Raw genomic sequence first — 22,795 nt, forward strand, 5'->3', positions numbered from 1 at the left:
TTTTTATTGTGGTAAACACAAACATAACATGACCTTCTGGACCATGTTAAAGTGTACAGTTCAGTGGTGTTAAGAACATTCACATTATTATGTAACTGTCACCCCCATTCATCTAGAAAACTCTTCTCATCTTATAAACTTAAGCTCTGTACTAACTTTCCATTTCACACAAACTCCTCTTCCTCCCCCTCCCCAGCCCCTGGCAACCCTGATTCTACTTTCTATGGTACCAGTGAAACTGGTACACAAACAGCATTGGTGTTTATGTAACTGGCTTATTTCACCCAGCACATCGACCTCAAGGTTCATCCACATTGTAGCGTGTGTCAGAATTTCCCTCTTTATCAAGGCTGTATAATATTCCAGACAATTTTTTTTTGGATGTCCAGCTAGTCCGACAACCCACCATCCCATCCTACCCTCACTTCTCCTCTACAGCAGCCCCCACCTCCTAAGCATGAGTGCCACCCTGAGCTCCCACCCTTCCAAAGAGAGATGAGGAGCCAAAGCCATTTAGTGCAGCAAAAGAAGGGCTGGTCCTGGCTGGGATAGAGACACCAAGCTCCCAGGACCTGCATTTCAGCCTAGAGAACATGCGGGAGAGAATGGGAACAGGAATGACATCGACCCAACCATTTACCGTCTATAAAATAATATGCACACACATTACTTCTTCTCCCCTTGAGTCCTTCCCCTATGAACCTGCAGGGGGTGGTATAGAGATGTCATTTTTCTATATGCCATAAGAGTATCCTCCAAAACTATGAACCATTTCTTCCCCCAAACCTGTCCATTGTCCTCAGGAACACTGATTTGCACTGAGGGAAGGCAGTGCAGAGAACCAACACAGACTGGGAAACAAATTGCCAAAAAGAATGCGATGAGGGAAGTCATAGCATTGGTATCCCCACTTCCATTTGATGACTGTGAGGTTCAGAAGGCATGAGTGCATGCCTGAGGCCACATGCAAGACAGAAGCAGAACTGAGATTCAGACACAGGTGATCAGACTCCAAACCCATCCTGCTGCCTTCTTGGGGGACAGAGTGGGGGGCAAATCTTCCCCTCCCCTCCTCCCTCCCCTCCTAGGGGAGGCTGCTATAGGACAGGACTTTGGGCATGTTATGTGGAGAAGTAAAAGGGTTATAACTGCTGGAAGGAAGCCTCTGAGGGACCACTTTTCTGTGTTTCAGAGATAGGCTGTGAGTGCTCAGGCATCATGGCCTGCACTTTGAAGCTGGGCGGGCCTGCAGCTTTGGACAGAGGAGAGTGAAAAGCCTCCAAGAGGCTCCTGGGCTGGGACCAGTTCTGATCTACATGTTTCCCAGGCGGCCCGCAACTCCATATATGGATTCGTACTGGGCAGTCTTAATTCACAATCCTCAGATTAGAAAACACCACAATTTCAAAGTAAGGCAAAACTCCAGGACTCCTTCCTAAGTAGGATACCAAAACAGACAGGTATTTGGAGCTTTGTAGACTAAAGAGCATGCTTTTGGTTGGAATATTCCTTGTCTGCTTTATGGCAATTAAACTGAAAGACAAGTAAGCCCTCATGTCCCTTAGTGGATCTGAGGTTTCAGGGGTGCAGCTAAAGCTTTCCTGGAAACTTTGTCCAAATCCAAGCATAATTTCATGCCAGAGAACTCCCTGTGCTGCCCTGACTCTTCCTCATCACCAGAGCTATTGTGTACGAAGCTGCCTGGTGTTATCAACCAAGTTCGGAGGAATTTGTAGGCTGGGGGCTCCAAGCATCTTTTGGCCTTGTAGAGACATTTGTCCAAGTATCAAGATAGACAGAAGACTGTGCTTCCAAATCACAACATCAAGGGAGTCTTGGGTGGATCAGGAATCATCTTGCAGGACTGGCTCATTAGATGCCCGTAGCACAGTGGTTACAGTGCCAGCCACGTACACTGAGGCTGGCGGGCTCAAACCCAGCCTCAGCCTGCTAAACAACAATGACAATTGCAACAAACAATAGCCAGGCATTGTGGCAGGCGCCTGTAGTCCCAGCTACTTGGAAGGCTGAGGCAAGAGAATCGCTTCAGCCCAAGAGTTTGAAAGGTTGCTGTGAGCTGTGAGCTGTGATACCATGGCACTCTAATGAAGGTAACATAGTGAGATTCTGTCTCAAGAAAAAAAAAATTCATTAGAAAATCACTGACAGTAAGTCTGAGGAGAGCTAAAACACATGACAACCTTCACATCCAGGATCCAGGCCCTTGTCAACATGGCCGAGGACTCCACGTCACTAAACCTGACGAGGACTTTGTGTGGGGGTGGGGTGGGGGGTCACTCTCAAGAGGGCTGCATTCTGTTTAACAGTTTTTAAGCATGTTATGCTTTTCATCCCCAGTTAGAAAGGGAGGGCCAGACACCTCGCTGCCACATGCTTATGACCTGATCATAAGTGTTTAAGCAAGGGCAAGAGCATTTGTCCTCAGTATCTCAGGTCCTGATCCCTCATGCTCAGCCTCAAACTGCAGAGGAAACCTCTAATAGCCAGGCAAGCCAGGAGAGCTTTAAAAGTCCTGGCAAGCGCTCTGAAACCAGACCCAGCCAGCATGTGTTTCTGGATATCAGAATAGACACTATATTTACCCTGAAAGCCTTTCAGCACAACCGAAGGCTATAAATAACCATTAGGGCCCAAGCAAGTGGCCTTAACACAGGGATTTTCTTCCAAAAATGCAGACCCATTTTAATTAAATCTGTAATTAACCTTTGGGGAGGGCAGGCCCCCTGGATTTGGTTTGCTTTCAGAGACACCGTGAGTAATTTTCTATTCTTCAAATGTTGGGGGATTAGCAGGCTCACTGGATGTTCAACTTGGGAGTTTGCACACAGCTGAACTCCCTGGAGAGGGGGCTGCGGACTGAAGGGGAATGCGTCCTGCTGCCTCGGACCTCCTCCTGCCCTGGGCAACTCTTTGCAAAAACCATCCTTTCTCACCCCCTGCTTTCCCCCAGAGCAAGATGAGCATCATGGCTATGCTGATGCTGCCTCTGCTCCTCCTGGGAATCAGCGGCCTTCTCTTCATTTATCAAGAGGTGTCCCGGCTGTGGTCAAAGTCAGCCGTGCAGAACAAAGTGGTGGTGATCACCGATGCCATCTCAGGACTGGGCAAGGGTAAGCTGCCTGTGCTCCTGCCTGTGCCATTTCTTCCCTGCAGGGCGGGCGGTGGCTGGGTGGCGTTTGAGCAGAGCTGCTGTGTGGGGAGGGGTCACTCTGTGTTCCCTCCTGCATCTCTCATTAACCAGTGAGGTCCTGCTCTTCTGAGGCTTCCTTGCCTGATGCAAAGGACTTGGAATATCTAGGGTTACAAACTGACAGCCTAAGGGCCAGAACTGGGCTGCAGATGTGATTTGTTTTGCCTTCATGGGGTTTCCAGAAATTTTGAAAATACCAATCCCTTAGCTGGGGCAGAGTACTGGTTGTGAACTCAGACTCAGGAACCAGGTTCAATTCCCTGCTGGTCACCTCTCTTCTCTGCCTGGGATTCTCATCTGCAAGGGAAGGAAGGATACCAGCAGTCTCTACTAACTCGGGGGTGAGCCAGGATGACAAGGAGCACATTTAGGGAGACCAGGTGCTCTCCAGTGTGCTGCACACCCCACCAGCCCCTGTTACATCACACATGGCCTGATTCTTTCAACCAATGGCCTTGAGGGCATTGACATTTGCAACCCCTGAATTAGACAGTCTCAGAGGGCCCCTCCCTGGTAGCATTTGTGACCTGAGAGGTAGTAATTGTTAGGTTTGCAAGATTTCAACTCTATCATTCTAAGCTATTGGTAGAAGCCACACAGCCAGACATCCGTTAGTCACACAGCAAGTGTCTGTTGGGCCTTGAGCTAGCATGGGCTGGGCTTCAACCCTTGCTAGGAGCCCCTCTGGGGGGCTGGGCACATACACCACCAGTGCTGCAGTTCTGAGAACATCAGTAGCCTCTCTGAGAATCTCAGCCTGCTGCTCACTGTCCTGGGCATCCTGATGGGAAAAAATCTGCATGCCTTGAGGGTGGGTTAGGTTTCAGTGGGCCATCAACTGGGTCAACCATGTAAGATAAAAAAAGGAAAGGATAATGGAGACAGACAAGGCTCTCAGTGTGGCCCCTGAACAAGTTCAAGAAACAATTCCCAGAGACAACATCCTGTAGCACTGGAATTGGTCCTCAAAAGCAGGGAAGGGGACACAGACTCAAACGTGCATTAGCCAGACCAGCCACAAGCCAACAGGGAGGATGCTCGCCCCTAACGTCACTCGGAATCAAAGTCTTCAGGAAAACCTTGCTCTCCAAATAAACCGTCTTTGTCCAGCATCAGGCCAGGCTGCTAACCTGCAAGCCGGGATATGCCCTCCACCCTGGAGCCTTCCTGCCACTTTAATTGCTCCTCCCTATTGAAAAGTCCCTGGGGAACTGGCCTCATAACTCATGGGGCCTCTGGTGTATGCACAACCCATGAGTACTGTAACAGCGTCCTTCACACGTGGTCCACTTCCCACGGGAGAGGCTTGTGTTTTATTCATCATGGATTCCCAGCACGTAGCTCAGTGCTCAGTTTATAGGAAATACCAAAAAAATATTTTTTGAATGACTACACTCTAAAGGTACCATGTGATCAGGGAAGGCACTCATTTACAGAAGTATGTTCTTACATAATTGTTTTATTGACTTCTGGTTTGATTCCAGTATGATCAGAGAATATATTCTGTATCATTTCAATTCTTTTAGATTTGTTGAGATGTGCCAGTCACGGTGGCTTATGCGAAAGTGGGTGGATCCCTTGAGCTCAGGAGTTTAAGACCAGCTTAAGCAAAAGTGAGACCCTGTCTCTACCGAAAATAGAAAAAATATAGTCAGGTATTCTGTAGTCCCAGCTACTTAGGAGACTGAGGCAAGAGGATCACTTGAGCCCAATAGTTTGAGGTTGCTGTGAGCTATAACACCATGGCACTTCAACAGCAACCAAGTGAAACTCTGCCTCAAAACAAAACATAAATTTGTTGCAATGTGTTTTATGGCCTGGAATGTGGGCTATCATGGTATACGCTGCGTGAACACTTGAAAAGAGTGTGCGTCCTGCTGTTCTTGAGTGGAGTGTCCTGCAGATGTCCACCAGGTCTTGTTGGTTGAAGAAGTTGTTCAGTTCTTCCCTGTGCTCACTGAGTTTCTGTCTGACGAGACAGAACAACTGATCTAGTCATTGTGAAGAGATGTGTGTGTGTTTTAATGTCTCATTTTTTTCTAAATGGGATTATGTGTACAATAAAGTCATAGTACAAATCAAATGCCCAGGAGGAGCAAAATGGCATTTCCAGAGGACTGTGGCCTAGTCTGTCATGATTGCTCTCAGTGTGGTCTTTTTACTGTCTCTTTCTGACGCACCCTGGAAAGAAATGCAAAGCAGAAAAAAAGACTCAGTATTTAGCAGTAACTTGAGAAAGTGGGCATGTGTGAGCTCAAATAAATGCCTCGCCTCGGCATGCTGCTGATGACAGTGATTCCAGGTGCCACCTGCTTCATTTCTCAAGTGCAAGGCAAGAAAAAAGGGAGGGCCACTGAGCGCATGATGTGGACCATGCACAACCACCGCACACAGCCACCGCACAGCCGGGCACCAGGGAACCCGCATGAGCCCCAGGGTGCCGCTGGTACCAGCAAGGAGCCAGGAGCTAAGCTATTTACTGGGGGATCAAAGGTCAGGACATCTAGCCCTCACCCCAAGCCCCCATAATTCAGCCATCTGGAACTGTGTCACCTTGCACCCACTGTGTCTGCAACAAGAGTGACAATCAAAATGCCCAACCCCCGTGCTTGCACTGCTTCCAGGAGGGCCGCACTGAGGTCACCCTCGCCAGTGTGTTTTCACTTCTAGGGTAGAGTTTCTCTCCTCTAAACATTTCTGAAATAGGGCAGAGTTTTTTCTTTCACTCAACAGCATCTTACAATCTCTGCAGGTCATTCTTTAAAAAGTCATTTATTATCTCCCAAAGAGTAAACATCTTACAGTCGATGACATCTGAGATTTGATGAAATATGGAAGGTAGTACTCTTTTTATGTTTATTGGGTGAAAAAAAACAAAAGCCTGGTGCCAAAGCGCTTGACACCAGAAAAATGCTGAGCTGAGCTGATGAAGAATGGAAATAAGAACCCCCCGAGTGTATCTGAGGCCTGGCTGCAGAACAAATGACTTATTTGGGAGTAGTGCCTGAGGGCTGGAGCGCCGAGGCAGTGAACACAACATGGGCTCCCGCCTCCCCATCCCCCTGGAAAAGGCAAGGTGTTCATGGAAAAGAGGGGACATGGAAAAGGGAAAGAAACATCTGGGTGAGTCTCTACAAGGTCAAGGGCAGAGGCGTGGTCTAGATCCTGGCTGCAGGCCCTGACCCCAGTGCCCAGCTTGCAAATAGTGCCCATCCTCAAGAGAAGGAGGGAGAGTGTGAAGGACAACAGCACATCCCAACTTGTTCCTCTCTCAGCAGTGGGCGTTGGCCAAGAGCAGCCCCGTTCGAAGAACATGTCACCTCCTGATCTGGATGTCACACTCGTTGGGCTCCTGTCTTGGCTTCACCACTGACCGGCTGTGTGACTCTGGGTAATTCACACCCACTCACTGAACCTCATTTTCCTGATTTGTCAAATAGACCCGGGTTGGCCGCTCCTGCCATTCAGGGTTATAGCCCACACTCTGAAGGTTAGGCATCTGCCTCTCGGGGAAGTTTCAATTCTGTGGTTCTAAAAGCCACATATATTACAAATAACATTTTTAAGTAAAAAGAACATAAAACACACTAGAACCCCACCCACTCAGGAACGTCCTGTGACCACATGTCATTTTATTTCCTTTCAGCATCTTAGAGATGCTGCTTACGGGGGTCAACAGTGCTGAACAAGCAGGGACTGAGGCCATCCTAGACGGTCATCTCACATTTACAGGGGACAGTCCTTCCTCCGCAACAGGAGAAAAAATCTTTTGGTCATGGTGGCTCCCATGACATAGCATTGATTCAGAAATTGGGACACACCGTTTAATACCTAATGAGCATGTCCACATTGAAGCTGCGCTTTCTTCCCCCTCTGGGCTCCCCCCACCCCCAGCTAGGGCGAGTTGCTGTTCCTGACCCTACCTGGGGACTCAGTGGCCACAGGAAGGGAGAGAGGACAACAAGAAAAATCCTTACCCAACTGACAGTGTTATAAGATGGCTTCAACTCCGTGGGCCTGGCACATGTTTAAAACTGAGTCCCAGTCTTTCCCTGGGGTCACTCTCGTGGGTCCCTCCCATAGCCCCTTCCTGGGAATACGCACATGCTCTTGGGGCATGAAGTGGGGAGCAAAGCTTTGTTCTCCACTTGCTCAGTCCCCGGCCCACCCCCCGGCCCCTGCTTTTCCGACAGGCTGCCCCGTACAGACCCTCTCTTTTGGGGTCTGACTGCCCTCCTAAGAGGTCCTCTTGGGCAGACCTCAAAAGAACTCCCAACCAACTCATGGCCGACCTCCAACTCCGCCGGCCAGGCCCCACAGAGCAGCCCAGCTGGCCTTTCCTCTGCCCTCAGGGCATTGGCTGGCCCCTGGCTCTTGCCCATAGATTTTCTCAGACCTCAGTCACCACGCCCAGCTTCGGGGAAGTGTGCTGTCCCTGGGGTCCCACTCCTGCCCTTCCCGCTAGGATGGGGGTAATGGGAAAGCACAGCCCCACCCGGCCCTCTGTCCTGAGAAGTCCTCCTTCAGAGTCCCCTCTCTTTCTCCTCTTCCTTGATCCATTTGTATCCTATTTGTGAGTAAAGGGAATTGAGCTTCTTAAGACACGATTTCGTTATTTCCTTTGAAAATCTACATCTTGGGCTGGCATCTAACTTTGAAATTCTATACCTATTTGATCTTAATGTCTCAATGAAACTTGCAACTTAACATCCTGTTACAAGTGGCTATGTAGTATTTACTGGCTTCAAAATAGTCTATGTATGGATATATTATGGTTTACTCACCCAATCTTCTGTTATATTGGACATTTACAATCATCTCCAGCTCTGTACTGTTATAAATGGTACTGAGATAAACAATAGCATAACTATGTCTATGTCAACATTCTTAATTATTAATACTTCCTTAGAATCAATGCCCATAAATGAAAGTATGGAGTCTAAGTATTCACTGATTTGTGAGGATACAGTCAAGTTTTTCCTCCAAAAGATTATAGCAATTGATAGCCCTTTTTCTCATACTTTTCCAAGATTGTTTTTGATTACCTGACAATTAAAATTAGTGCAATTTACATTTCTTTCTCATAGGCATTAATTCCTATCTTCTGAATATTCCGTATAAGAAGCTCTTGGTTTTTGTGAATTGCTTACTCATCTCCTTAATCAATTTCTTTATTAGGATTTTTACCTTTTTTCTTACAAAGGATTTGTAAGAGTCCTTTGTATATCAAAATAACCCTTGTCTGGCATTTACATTATAAGTGTTTTTTTTTTCCCCTATAAAAAGGGTCTTTTAAAGGTAAAATTTATAAATCCTTTCTGTTATGATTACATCCTTTGATGTGTGCTCAAAAATCTTTCCCCAGTGCAAAAGTATATATCCATTTCTATTTTCTTCTAATTCCCTTATGGTTCTGTTTTTACATTTAAATATTTGGTATTTTTTTATATAACTTGCCTAGTTTTTCCTTCCTAAATAGGTTCCAAAATCAACTTTTTAAATAATGTGTTCTTTCCCTACTAATTCAACATGCTAACTTTATAGTATACTAAATTCTCATCAATCTTTGGCTCTGTTTTTATCAGTATTTCTACGCAGATTGGAACTGCTAACACTCTGCCTTAATTTCTGTAGCTTTACAATATATTTTAATAACTAAATTGTTTTGTCCAAAAGTTCTTAGCTTTCCTTCAGATGTATCATTCCAGTCAAAGTGTGTAAAATATGCCATACAAAATTTAGAATCTTTCTGTCATTTTCCTATTGGAATCATGATTTACTGCATCATATTAACTTGTGAACAAATTACCATCTTTATTGAATTCTGGCATCCAGAATTATCACAGGCAACCCCCTTCTCAAGAAAACACATACATTAAGAGAAACCTTCTGTTCTCCGCAATCCTGACAATTCAAGGTGACATTGTTCGCACAGTTACTTCTGGGTTCAGGTTTCCCTCGGTCAGCAGACTGGCCACAGCGCACCTGCTCCAAGCTCTCCGTGGTGCCTGCTACACCTGTTTTTAGCCTCACTGAGCCATCATCCCTTGAGCCCTCTACTTGTCTTCTCTGTGGACACTTTTGCCTTCCTCCCTACTCCCACCTGGCTCTGATTTCATGGGCCGGCACCAGAACTGCTCTCTCTCCAACACCACAGTTGCCCCACCCAGGATGCCCACTTATCAAACCCCAGCCAACTGTTCTGTCCAGCTGGCTCCTTCACTCCACCTGCACCAGGCTGCTGAGACCTGCAGGAGAAGATCACCGTAAGGTCACCTTGAGCCACTGCACTGAGGATATCCAGCCTCCAGAGGGTCAATGTCCCCAGTCAGAATGGGTCCACCACTTTTTGGTGTAAAATGGAGCAATAGTAAGTACCACCCTGGAATGGGTGCTATTGGTACCCTCGTCCACATGCCTGCTCTGGACCAGTTCATCCATTCCCCAAGCGCTGCTCTTGGCTCACAGATGGCCCCTTTCCCAGACAGCTGGAGTTATGCACTCTATGCACTCACCCCAGAGCGGGCAGCCCACAGTCAGTGACTGATTTACACAGGTGTACAAAGGCTCCAGGTGGGACAGCTTGGCAGTGGGAATTAGACTCCAGAGTCTTCCTTCGATCAAGCCAGAGTTAGGCTTTACCTGAGATCACATCCTTGCCTGGCACTCACTCCGTGCACTCACTCCCTGATAGGTTTTCTCTGAAGAACACCCCCTCAGTAAGTCCTGGCCACCTGAATTCCTGTCTCACATCTGTCCTTGGGAACTCGACCTAAGATACTACCTCAGAAGGCTATGGTGAGAATTAGACCAACTAGTACATGTGAGTCTCTTTAAACACTTCCTGGAACAATTACACTCTCAAAACATGTGAATTTTTACTGCTTTTTAAGTATCAGTATTATTGCTACACAAAAACATTGTGTCTATCAGCTAATGGTTGGTTGACAAAGTCCTATATTGAGTGATTCAGGAATTAGTCCCAGAGTAAATTTTTTTATTTCAATAAAATACCAAGTGGTTTTTTATTATATGGATGAATTGCACAATGGTAAAGTTGGGGCTTTTAGTGTACCTGTCACTTGAATAGTGTACGTTATGCCAAATAGGTAATATTTGATTCTTTCCAACCTCTTCCCAGCCTCCCCCCTTCTGAGTCTCTGAAGTCCATTCTCCCACTCTATATCCATGTATACCCACCACTTAGCTCACATTTGCTTTTCTATTCTTGAGATATTTCACTTTAGGAGTATGGCTTCCAGTTCCATCCACGTTGCTGTGAAAGACTTGATTTTATTCTTTTTTATGTCTCATATATAACGTTTTATTTGTCTGTTCATTAGATTGAGATCTAATGATTGATTGCACTTAGATTGATTCCAATTCTTCACAATTGTGAACTGCGCTACAGTAAACACACAAGTGCAAGTGTCTTTTTGATATGAAGACTTCTCTCCCTTTGGGTAGATCCAGCAGTGGGATTGCGAGATTGAATGGTAGATCTACTTTAGGTTCCTTGAGGAATCTTCATGCTGTTTTCCATAGAGGTGGTACTAATTTACCTTCCCATCAACAGTGCATACACTTGCCCTTTTCACTGTATCCACACAGGGGCAAGGTGGTGCCCTTCTTATGGTTTTAACTTGCATTTCCCTGATGATTAGTGATGTTGAGCATTTTCCCACATATTTGTTAGCCATATGTGTATCTTCTTTTGAAAGGTATCTGTTCATGACTTGCCCACTTTTTAATGGGCTTTTTTTTTTCCTTGCTGATTTGCTTGAGTTTCCTGTAGATTCTGGATAGTAGTCCTTTTGTTAGATGTACAATTTGCAAATATTTTCTCCCATCCTGTATGTTTTCTGTTTACGCAAAAAAATTATTTTTATTTTTATTTTATTTTATTTTATTTTTTGCTGTCCAGAAGCTTTTTCATTAATCGAGTCCTGTTTATTTTTTCTCGCATTTGCTTTTGGGGTCTTAGTCATAAATTCTTTTCCTAGGCCAATACCCAACAGAATTTTTCCTAAGTTTCCTCTAGAATTTTTATGGTATCGGGTTTTACATTTGAGTCTTTGCTCCTTCTTGACTTATTTTTTGTGTATGGTGAGAAGTAAGGATTGAGTTTCATTCCCCTGCATGGGGCTCTCCAATTCCCAGCACCATTTTATTGAATAAGGAATCTTTTTCCCAGTGTATGTTTTTGTCTTCTTTGTCAAAGATTAGTTGGTTGTAGGTATATCATTTTTATTTCTGGTTTTATTATTCTGTTCCATTGATCTAAGTGTCTACTTTTCTATTAGTGCCAGGATTTTTTTTTTTTTTGAGTTCTGTGAAAAGATAATATTGGTCTTTTCACAGGAATTGTACTGAATCTGTAAACCACTTCGGGCAGTATAGACATTTTAACAATATTGATTTTTCCAATCCGTGAGCATGAGATGTTTCTCCATTTGTTTGTGTCATCAATGACACAGATCAGTAGCATTTCTATATACTATAAATGTTAAGAATCAAGTCAAGAATTCAATGCCATTTATAATAGCTGCAAAAAAAATGCCTAGGAATATACTTAACCAAGGATATCAAGTAAAATTAATTTAATATGAAGTATGTGTGTGTGCATATATATAAATTAGAACACATATGGTGTGTTTATAAAGCATATATAAGTATATACTAATATATTTTTATATACATGTGTATATATACGTATGTCATGTATGTGTGTATTATATATACATGTGTGTATCTATATATGTGTGTTTGTGTGTGTAGAGAGATATATATATATATTTAAAAGAACTCCAGCTGGGCTATCTATCCCTGGAGAAAATGTGAAGAAAATCGGTGACATGCAGTCTGAAAACATGGTGGCTGTTTCCAATGACTTTAGATTGAAATATCTTTAAGGCTGTTGTCCTGAGGGGCTAAGTGGACAGGGTCATCTTTCTGTTCAGTATAAGGAAGAATTTCCAATAATCAGAACTTTCAAACAAAGGAAGTTCTGTTTCACCCCACTGTGAGCTGCCCTTCACAGGAAGTAACCAAGCTGAGGCTGGAAATGATAAAAACTTTCTGCACAGGGAGGTGGCTGAATAAAACTTCTAAAGGACCTTGCTTTGCTAAGACTTTCTAATTCTTTGAGTTCTTGAGTTCCTAAGAGAGGGAGGCTCACTGTCAGTGGCTCCACCCACACAGCGTGCCCTGCCTTGCTTCCTTCTTCCCACAGAGTGTGCTCGGGTTTTCCACACTGGCGGGGCAAGGCTGGTGCTGTGTGGAAAGAACTGGGAGAGGCTAGAGGTCCTATATGATGGCTTGATCAGCGTGGCTGACCCCAGCAAGGTAAGGCCTTATACCAATTGGATTGGGTAACTCCATTAGCCTCTACTGTTGCTTCAATACTGGCTCTTGGGACCAGGCACTGTGGCTCACGCCTGTAATCCTAGCACTCTGGGAGGCCGAGGTGGGTGAATTGCCTGAGCTCATAGGTTAGAGACCAGCCTGAGCAAGAGTGAGACCCTGTCTCTAAAAAGAGCTGGTACTGTGGTGGGTGCCTGTAGTCCCAGCTACTTGGGAGGCTGGGACAAGAGAATTGCTTGAGCCCAAGAGTTTGAGGTTGCTGTGAGTTATGACACTACAGCACTCTACAGAGGGTGACAAAGTGAGACTCTCAGTTTAAAAAAAAAGACTGGCTCTTGGGCCACATGGATGAAATGTGGTGATTGCTTTGGGGAATCTGAAGCAGTGAGCCCTCTGAACTTGACATAGTCATGTCTGTATGTCTGTAGACATAAGAGTTGAGTTGTTTTGACTACTTACATGACAAAATTTGTTCTCTAGCTGGTGACCCTTGCTCTGATTCTATATAAGTCAGTCTCAAAAAGCTACAGAAGACAGGGAATGTCACAGGTGTGGTTTGTGATTATAAACACAGTTGATTATTAAAAAAAAATTTTTTTTTAAATCTTCAAGTGTTACCTCCTTCACATCAAACAGTGAAATGAAATCCCTTCCCAAGAAGTCTCCTAGGAAGTGAACACTTATTTCAACGAGGCTGCAGTTTTCAACCATTTCTGGAGCATTGTTTCAAGGAATTGCCTTCACAGCTCTTTCCAAGATTTTCTTTTTTTTAATCTTTACCTTTGAGGCTGGGTTTGGAAACAGCCAAAAGTAATTCAGAGCTAAATATAGTGTTTGAGGATCTAATACGCAAGAGCACAACACCAATTTCTCCAAAATGGGTTTCTTGGGACATTATTCGGTGTTGGGTAAAAATGAAGTTTTGCAGTCAATTGTGTTAATCCAAGCTTGTTTGATTTCTTTATGGCAGGACTTTTTGGAGCCTTTTATAGGCTAATGTACCTGTGTACCTCCAAAAAGAACTTGGAGACTAGTCTGTGTTTCCCAAACAAATCTGACCAGGGAACCCTTTCTTCAAAGGCACATCTCAGGGCTAGTATTTGCCAAACACTGGGATTGCATTTATCTCACGGTATCATCAACTTCCTACCCCATCCCGACTTCCGAACCAACAGATTCTTGATAACAGCAGGTACTGAGGGCTGAATACGGTGTCTGGGACAGAGAAGGTGTTCCAAAAATATCATGCTGACTGTACGGTTTTGGTCAAAAAGAAAATGTATAGCCAGGCGTTGTGGGAGGTGCCTGTAGTCCCAGCTGCTCGGGAGGCTGAGGCAAGAGAATCACTTAAGCCCAGGAGTTGGAGGATGCTGTGAGCCGTGTGACATCATGGCACTCTACCGAGGGCAGTAAAGTGAGACTCTGTATCTACAAAAAAAAAAAAAAAGAAAGAAAATGTACTACATTTTTGCTCCAAACTGCTGTGACGGATTTTCTTGCAGCTTATCCGCCAGTTTGGAAAGCAATTTCCAAAAAGGAGCTCAGAAATGTTAAAAGTGATGATGTCACCACTGGAATCCGTGCACAGCCTCCAAAGCGGAGGCACATTTGGATTTATCAGTTCTGGAATCTTGGCAAAAAGTGTAGACTTTATTATTGCATTTTATGTCTGGATTTGTTGTATTGTTGCCCTGGTCCTCAAGAATGTATTCTCCATCAATCTTCATCCCATTTCTGCTTCTTCCTCTACATTTTTTTGTTTGTTTGTTTTGTTTTGCCGTCATGCCCTGAGCTTTGAATTTCAAAAGGGCTGGCTCTTAGATTGGAGGCTCCCCAAGGTTTGCAAGAGGGAGGAAATCCCACACATGCCCTGACTGTCTCATTGGTCCAACAGACGTTCACCCCAAAGCTGGTCCTGTTGGACTTCTCAGACATCAGCTGTGTCCCGGATGTGGCAAAAGAAGTCCTGGATTGCTACGGCTGTGTGGACATCCTCATCAACAATGCCAGCATGAAGGTGAAGGGACCTGCCCCTAAGATTTCTCTGGAGCTGGACAAAAAGATCATGGACACCAATTACTTTGGGCCCATCACACTGACCAAAGGTCTAGTGAGTTTGACTTTCCCATGGGTATCTGGGCCACCCCGTGCCAGGGAGGGCTCTGTTATGTAGCTTGGAGAGTTATCCTATTCTGGATAGAATCCCCTAAGTCCCTCATTAAAACCCCTGCTTATTCGGTGAGAGGTTTTAGCATTCTAACTCTACATGGTGATGAAAGAAAAGGTATTTAGGAAGTATCTTACTGGTATAGTTCAACTTCCCTCTCAGTGAAACCCCCTCTTCCCACCCAAGCCTGCCCTTACCACTCTCTTATTATTCATCTCCAGTGTTTCCATCCAGTTCGACCTCTCTGGGTCATTGTCTTCATCCTGTGCATACATTTTGCTCTATCAACCTTGTAGTTGATCTGTTGCTAACCATGATAGTCAGTCAAAAGAGATCCTGTCCTCAGAAATGAAGAAAAAGGGGTTACCCTCAAACTACAAGAGACCCAATATTCTTTTCTTCTTCTTCTTTTTTTTTTTTGAGACAGAGTCTCAAGCTGTCACCCTGGGTAGAGTGCTGTGGTATCATAGCTCACAGGAACCTCTAACTCTTGGGCTCAAGTGATCCTCTTGCTTCAGTTTTTCTATTTTTAGTAGAGACAGGGCCTCAAACTCCTGAGCTCAAGCAATCCACCCGCCTCGGCCTCCCAGAGTGCTAGGATTACAGGTGGGAACCACTATACCCAGCCAAGACCCAGTATTCTTTCAACCCTTCACAGAAACAGGGAAGGCAGAAGGATGTCTCCCTTTAAAATGCCAAATGGTGGTTCCTATGTGGACCTGTCTGAGGAGCCTAAGGGACACCAGGTGGGGAGTTCTCACCACCAGGTTGAAATGTAGGTCTGAAGCCAGGGAGGTTGGGGTGAGAGACGCCCAAGGAGTAGAACCAAAGTGGCAGCTCCTCGCCTTCAAAAAAAACCCAAAAGTTTATCAAAGCATAAAGGGAGAATATCAGCATAGAGAACCCCTCCATTTAGGGAGTGGGGAGCCCTGAAGGCAAGGGTGCTCTAGAGCCACCAGGAGCCTCTAGGGTGGGATTCTAAGGACTACGATGACGGGAAGAAGCATTTAGGGGCAGAAGAAGCCTTCCCAGAGTGTCTAGACTGGTGGCCCAGAAACAGCAGTTTTTTCCAGTCCAGTCAGTCCCTCTGGACACACCATCCAGGACAGCAAAGTTGTGTCATCTCAGAAAGGTTTGGCAAGGACTATTCACTGCCATAAAGTGAGGAAGGGATGAAGTGGAGGGGAAAGGGCCAGAACTGGTTTCCCTTCTGCCTGCACCTCTAACTTGCTGAGGGCCCTGAGTCTAGTCAGGAGCTCTGGGCCTCGGGCGGCCCATCTCTAACACAGAGGGGCTGGGCTTAACCCACCATTCTCAAAGTTGAGTCCTTGAGTACCAGCCCCACGCCCTCTGTACTATTACTTGCTTCTAATCTCTCTCTAAATTTGCTGGGTTTTAAAATTAAATTTACTTTAGCAGAAGTCTTTACAAGTTTAAAACTCCTTTCACTTTCAATAAATGGAAGGCAGCCTGAAAACTAAATAAAAGAAGTTCTTCCAAGATGGCCCGTGAACCACAAAGGCTTCTCCCTCTTTGTTGAAAGGTTGGGGTGCACGAGAGAGGTGTTAAAGACGTAAGAACCAACAGGAGACTTCCTTCTGGAGGCACTAGAACTGGAAAAGGAATTCCCTGTCTTACCATTGAATCCATGTCACTTAATGCACGTTGGGGGTGGGAGAGTATTTAAAATCACCCCACAATTCACCAGCCCATTCTTTGGGTACATTGGATAAGTGACAGCAGGGGCCCATTCCATCTCCACCCTGCCATGCAGGTAACAACCATGTGTGATGAGGGGGTGTGGGGAGCGTCTAACTACTCGGGCTCAGATCTGGAACTGCGATCTGTCATCCCGTGTCTTCCAGCCCTGCTTCCCAACATGGTCTCCCGGAGAACAGGCCAGATCGTGCTGGTGAACAACATCCAAGGGAAGTTTGGAATCCCGTTCCATACGGCGTGTAAGTCGCTAAGACAAAAATGTTTTGTCTTCTGTCGTACGTCTTATGTTAAGGCAGGAGCTGTTGTGTCTAAGATTAGGCGCATGTGTGGTTACACAAGGGAAGTGACAGGGATGAGACCATCTGCTGGATTTTGTCTCTGCAGTTCCTGTTTTCACAAGCACCTGTGAAATGCAGGTCACTGCTGAGACATAAAAGATGAGGTTTGTCTCCCTGCAAGGGTCACAGTCTCACAGGTGGGCTGGACGTGTGCTGGCAGAACTTGACCACCCAAGAGGAAGGTCACACTCCTGACAGCCCCAGCTCAAATGCCCCTTCCCCCATAAAGCTGCCCTTGAAGGGCAGGGAAGATTGCAACTGGGAAAGAGAAGGATGGGTGAGGTCACAAAATGCGAGAGGGACAGAGATGTTCCGAGGAAGAGAGGAGGAGAAAAGGGGCAGGATTTCAGAGGAGGAGCAGCTCCAAAGGTGAGTCCTTTAAAACCTTCAAGGACGAGAAGAACTTCTAGGTATATGTTCATGGGACCTAGTGGGAAACTTCTGGAAGAGTTCCCACCTCCTGTGAGGTAGGTTCTGGGAGGGTGGGAAGCAGATCGTCTACATTTCTCCATGGCCCCCAGTTCCATGTGCAGAATAGGAGCTCAGAAAATGTGTGGTGGGCAGTACGGTGAAGGGGGGACAGGGAATGGATAAGTTCCTGTATGAGTTTGCTCAGCATTCCACAAAATAGCACAGGCTGGGGGGCTTATGCAACAGAAATTAATTTTTCTCACAGTTCTGGAGGCTGGAAATCCAAGATCAAGATTTTGGAGGGGTTGATTTCTCTTGAGGCCTCTCTCCTTGGCTTACAGATGGCCCCTTCACACTGCCCTTCCTCTGAACACGCACGTTTGACGTCTATGTGTCCAAATTTCCTTTTCATAATTGGACACCAGTCAGATTGGAGTGGTGGCCTCATTTTAAATTAATCACTTCTTTCAAGACTCTGTCTCTAAATGCAGTCCCATTCTGAGGTATTGGAAGTTAGGATTTCGGTATATGAATTTCAGGAGGGTAGACACAATTCAGCCCCTAGGATCCCCTGGAAGTATTTTACCTTCACTTTTCTATTTGCATTAGGTAGGTTAAGCCTACAGTGCTATGGGACTGTGACTTAAGAATCACATTTATTTCTTGTTCATGTGGCAGTCTCACTGGAAATGGCCATCAGCAGGCAGAGCTGTGCCTTAGGGTCATCAAGGGATCCAGGGTTTTGCCAAGTCATTGCACTGACACCGTCTTCCATGTGGTTGCTACTGGGTGCCCCACTTTTGGATTCTGGCTGGCCAGAAGAGGAGAGAGTTTGAAGGAGGCGTGCCCAACACCTAAAGCCCAGGCTGGGAGGCACCCCACACCACTTCTGCCCCCAAGCTATGGCAGAACTCCGTCATACCTCACCGCAAGGGGTGCTGGGGAGTGCAGTCCACCTGGGGGCCTGGGAAGTGAGGAAGAATGGAGCTTGGTCTACACAGGCCAGTTTTGCCACATCCTCATTTTCCTCTCGTCTCCAGCCCACTTAGGAATTTCACATGTTTCGTTGTAGTTTTAAACTTTGCATACACATTATTTTGGGGAGCTGGATGAATTTTCACTAATCTTACCCCCATGCCTTCATTCATTCAACAAACAGCATTTGCATGCCTACAGCCAGGTGTTGGACATGGAGAGGTAACATGATCAATGATGAGGTATGGCCGTTGCAAGGGGCCAATCCGTATAGGACCAATGCACTGGTTTCCTTAGAGCATCCCAAAACACAGCACAGTAAGAATTCTTATAAGGCTGGCTCCACTTCCCCCAGCCATAATCTGGCTTCTCTGAAGCTGAGGAATGAAGGGATATAGAATTTCCCATGCAAATGTCTGAATGAAGAGAAGCCTGAACCAACCTCACATTCTTTCTTCTTCCAAGTCTGGCTTTGGAAGGAGATGGGGAGCTGGCATGGGAGTACCCAGAGGTCTGCTGATGTTTTTACTTTGGGATGCCAGTGAAAACCAGAGTGATCCTGAAAATACCGAGCACTTTTCAAAGTATCAAAGGTTTTCCTGGTTGTGAGATGAAATTGACACAGCTCATTTCTTGGGCCTCTTTGACCAGTGAGGAGCCCATGACTGAAGCACCAGCATTTGAACCCTGCACAGTGAAGGCTTGAGAGGGGGTGATGTCTTTCAAAGGGCCATCTAGAGGGAAGGGAAGGGAACAGCAGCTCTTTAGGCTGGGAGAATCAGAAAGGGGTGTGCTTGCAGGTGCCTGGGCATGAGGACCACCTACTGCCTCCCTCTGCCTCCAACTGTCCCCCCCCCAAAATGTTAAGTTGGGGGTTTGCCACATCCCAGGTGGCTCTAACTTCCCAAAGCTTTAAAGAATGTCCACTTCACTCTTTTTGGGATTCTGAATGATTCTTGTTTACCCAACCCAAGGCCACCGCGATTTGAACAGAATTTAGTAAGTATATTATGTGGATGTGGTCTCCAAGGAAACAAGGCTCAGGAAGCAGGAAATGATGATACCTGTGCTCCAGGCTCATCGCAGCCACCAGCAGCCCCAAACTTTGGACAAGCCCCTTAGTAATCCTGGGAGAGGACCAAAGCTCGAGCTTGTGCTGGGCATTTTGTATGTTTTCCCATTGCATCTTCACACTAAGTTGGCAAGGGAGATATATGATCCCCATTTTTAAGTTAAGAAAGCTGAGCCTCAAAGAGGTAAAGTGATTTGCCCACGGTTACACAGCAGGCAAGTGGCTACACTGGATTCGATCCCAGCTCTGCCTCTTTCTGCCACTTGAGTCATCACCTATAAGGCAAGGACTTCTGAGGCCCTTCCAGCTCTGAGCTGGTAGGAAGGTGTGTACCAGTCCTCCCACACCCAGCCAGCTGGTTTCTCTTCCAGATGCCGCCTCCAAGCATGCTGCCCTGGGCTTCTTCGACTGCCTCCGAGCCGAAGTGGAAGAATATGATGTTGTTGTCAGCACTGTGATGCCAACTTTCATCCGGTCATACCATGTTTATCCAGAGCAAGGAAACTGGGAAGCCTCCATTTGGAAATGTGAGATTTCAGAGGGAAGCTGCAAGCTCTCCAGGGACTCTGGAAGAGTCTGGTTTTCTTGGGGCCAGGGTAGCGGGGGCAGGTCCTGAGGTATGAGTTTGGGGGTAGGGGACCCTCAGTGACAGGCTCACAGCAGGGTGGGGGCCTCCAAACCTTCAGGCCTAAGGCACCAAGTAGAGAAAGTCCTCACCTGCGGGCAAGAGACCCCGCTCTGGCTCAGCTCGGGCACGCTGGCTGCTCTGCAACCTGGCCCAGCACTCTCTGAACCCGCTCCCTGTGTGATAGCAGGATTTGGTATGAAGAACCTTCCTGCTCCCCTTTCTCCAGGGAGGCAGAGGGTCCAAAGCCCAGACCACCTGCACTAGGAGCCTACCTCTCCACGTGTCTGATGCTCAACATGGGCAGGCGCCTTGGTCACCCTGTGCCTCGGTTTCCCCTATAGAAAAGGAGGAATAATAGCAATACCTCCCTACCTCATACAGTTGTTGGGAGGACTGAAGGGTCTGCCTCCTAAAGGGTTTGGAATAGCGACCAGACCATCGTTAGCGCTAGATAGATGCACCTCTGTAGTACCAGTATCCGAGGACACTCTCAACCAGTGATTTTCAACCACTGTGCCGCAACACACTGGTGTGCCATGAGAGGATCTTAGGTGTGCAGAGAAAATTTTTACAGATTCTTCATTAAATTGTTTTCCAAAGAAGTTCAAAGCACAGTAAATATATTCTTTTTTTACTCTTTGTTTTTTGATCAACATCATTGAAGTGTGCTGCAGAAGTTTAACTATAGGTTCAAGTGTGATGTGAGATTTTTTTTAAAGGTTGAAAAACACTGCCCTAAATGTAGAGATGACCCATCTTGCCCAAGGCTCTAGATCAACCTTGAGGAACCAGGATGGGGGACAGGCCCAGAGTCCCAGGAGGCTCCTGACAGGCACAGCTTCACAACCATTATAAACAACACCCCCTTAATCCATCAACACCTTCCTATTTCCTAAGCTTTTTCACACCCCTTCCACCGCTCAGAACCTCCCTGCAAGGTTATCAGGGCAGGAAACTAGGCCCACTGCACAGGTGGAGAAGTGGATGCCCGCAGTGGGGAAGTTTCTCCTCCAGGGTGTTGTGGCCGTCCCTGGGACCCCTGACTCCTGTCCTTGGGCGCACACGGGGTTCGGCCCTGCAGGGGCCACAGCCCCCGCCTCCCCCCACCCACTCCCCGGCCTTTCAGTCTTTTTCAGGAAACTGACCTACGGCGCGCACCCCGGGGAGGTGGCAGAGGAGGTGATGCGCACAGTGAGGCGGAAGAAGCAAGAGGTGCTCATGGCCCACGCCGTCCCCAAGGCTGCTGTGTTCGTCCGCACCTTCTTCCCGGAGCTCTTTTTCGCCGTGGTGGCCTGTGGCGTGAAAGAGAAGCTGAACGTGCCAGTGGAGGGTTAAACGCAGGGGGCCAAGTGGGCCGCCCCGGGAGAATAAAGGTTTTCCTGGCTCTCCTGTCCTGTCCTTAGCCCCGGGGGGCCCAGGAAAGCCCCCCTTTTTGGGAGACGTTCACTGTGGCAGTGAGGATGGCCTGGAGCCGGAAGCATCTAACTCCCACATACACACACTGTGGCCACTGGCCAGCTCAGAACTCACTCAGAACACCACCCGCAGTGATACAACGTGACCCGTGACCTCCCCAGGACACCCTCCAATAACCCAGGACAGTACTGCCCAGCTGAACTTTCTGCAGGGATGAAAGTATCCTGTAATCTCCATTGTCCAGCATGGCAGCCACTAGCCATGGGTGGATACTGAGCCCTTATGTGGCCCTCTGTGTCTGGTAAATAGAATATTTTATTTTATTATAATTAATTTAAACTTAAATAGCCACCTGTGGCTAGCACCTCCGGAGTTGGTCCCTCCCACAGCCTGAGTTCGTTGGACTGAGAGGGGGTCCAGGCACAGATGAACTGGTTTTCAGATTTTTAGTTGATATTAACAAAGATGACCTGACCCAGGGGTTTTCTTATGTTCCAGCCTTTTTTTTCGTTCTCAGAACAAAACACATTTGAAACCGCCATCCTCATTCCAGGTGGGTTCTTTGCTTTCCTTTTTCTTATACAAAGCAGTAAATGAGTTTGGGGCCTTTGCCAAGTGTAAGGTTCCTTTCTTGCACTACTATTGTCACTGTTGACTCAAACTTTTCTAATATTTATGGACGAACCAAATGAGGGCAAACATTTCTTCCCTAAACCTACATCACTTTATAAAATTAACATGTATAAGGAACACATATGCACACACAAAAATCTTCACATAAAAAGCAAAATGCCGGCTCGGCGCCTGTAGCTCACTGGTTAGGGTGCCCGCCACATTCACTGAGCTGGTGGGTTCAAACCCAGCCAGGGCCTGCTAAACAACAACAATGACAACTACAACAACAACAACAAAATAGCCGGGCGTTGTGGTGGGTGCCTGTGGTCCCAGCTACCTGGGAGGCTGAGGTAAGAGGATCGCTTGAACCCCAGAGTTTGAGGTTGTTGTGAGCTAAGATGCCACAGCACTCTATGGAGGGCAACAAAGAGACTCTGTTGCAAAAAAAAAAAAGCAAAATGCCCAGGATCACGTGATCGCCCGGGGGCCCAGCCTACCCCAGGACAAGCTGAGGGTCTGCACCTGCAGCAGGGAGGGTTTAGGAGGGTCAGCTAGGCAGAAGGTAGAGCAGGCCCCAGTTCAGCAAGGGAACTCTCTTTTGAGAGGTTTTATTGTAGCTGAGGGGTGGAGTGCCATAGGGGTGCTCAGGCCAGAGCCCACAGAGGGTGGGGGTGGGGGGCTTCAGGGCCAAGATAGCGGCAAGAAAGTGGCTGTGACCTGATTGGGGACCAGAGAGAAGGGACGGCAGCTCTGGGACGTGAGGGGCTAGAACGACATGAAGCAACAGAGCAGGACGAAGGGCTCTCCCCTACCAGCTGGTCTGCTCAGGGGCATCCCAGAGCAGAGGGAGGTCGGGGACTTGCAGGTGACCTAGCAAGTT

General features: G+C 46.7%; 1 protein-coding gene across 2 annotated transcripts; it reads left to right on the forward strand.

Moving 5' to 3' along the window:
• Window positions 1–2,640: 2,640 nt before the first annotated feature.
• Window positions 2,641–21,268, forward strand: DHRS7C (dehydrogenase/reductase 7C). Of its 2 annotated transcripts, none has more exons than XM_053570504.1 (7): window positions 2,641–2,772; window positions 2,972–3,131; window positions 12,444–12,556; window positions 14,469–14,679; window positions 16,607–16,699; window positions 19,628–19,783; window positions 21,011–21,268. In XM_053570504.1, the coding sequence occupies exons 2-7, from the start codon at window positions 2,978–2,980 to the stop codon at window positions 21,217–21,219; spliced, it is 936 nt and encodes a 311-aa protein (XP_053426479.1). In that variant the 5' UTR covers window positions 2,641–2,772; window positions 2,972–2,977; the 3' UTR covers window positions 21,220–21,268. The 2 variants fall into 2 exon arrangements, with proteins under 2 accessions (XP_053426479.1, XP_053426478.1); XM_053570503.1 differs by having other exon boundaries at window positions 14,469–14,591; window positions 16,516–16,699.
• Window positions 21,269–22,795: the final 1,527 nt, after the last annotated feature.

This window comes from Nycticebus coucang, chromosome 18 (assembly GCF_027406575.1).
Source record: "Nycticebus coucang isolate mNycCou1 chromosome 18, mNycCou1.pri, whole genome shotgun sequence".
NCBI lineage: Eukaryota > Metazoa > Chordata > Mammalia > Primates > Lorisidae > Nycticebus > Nycticebus coucang.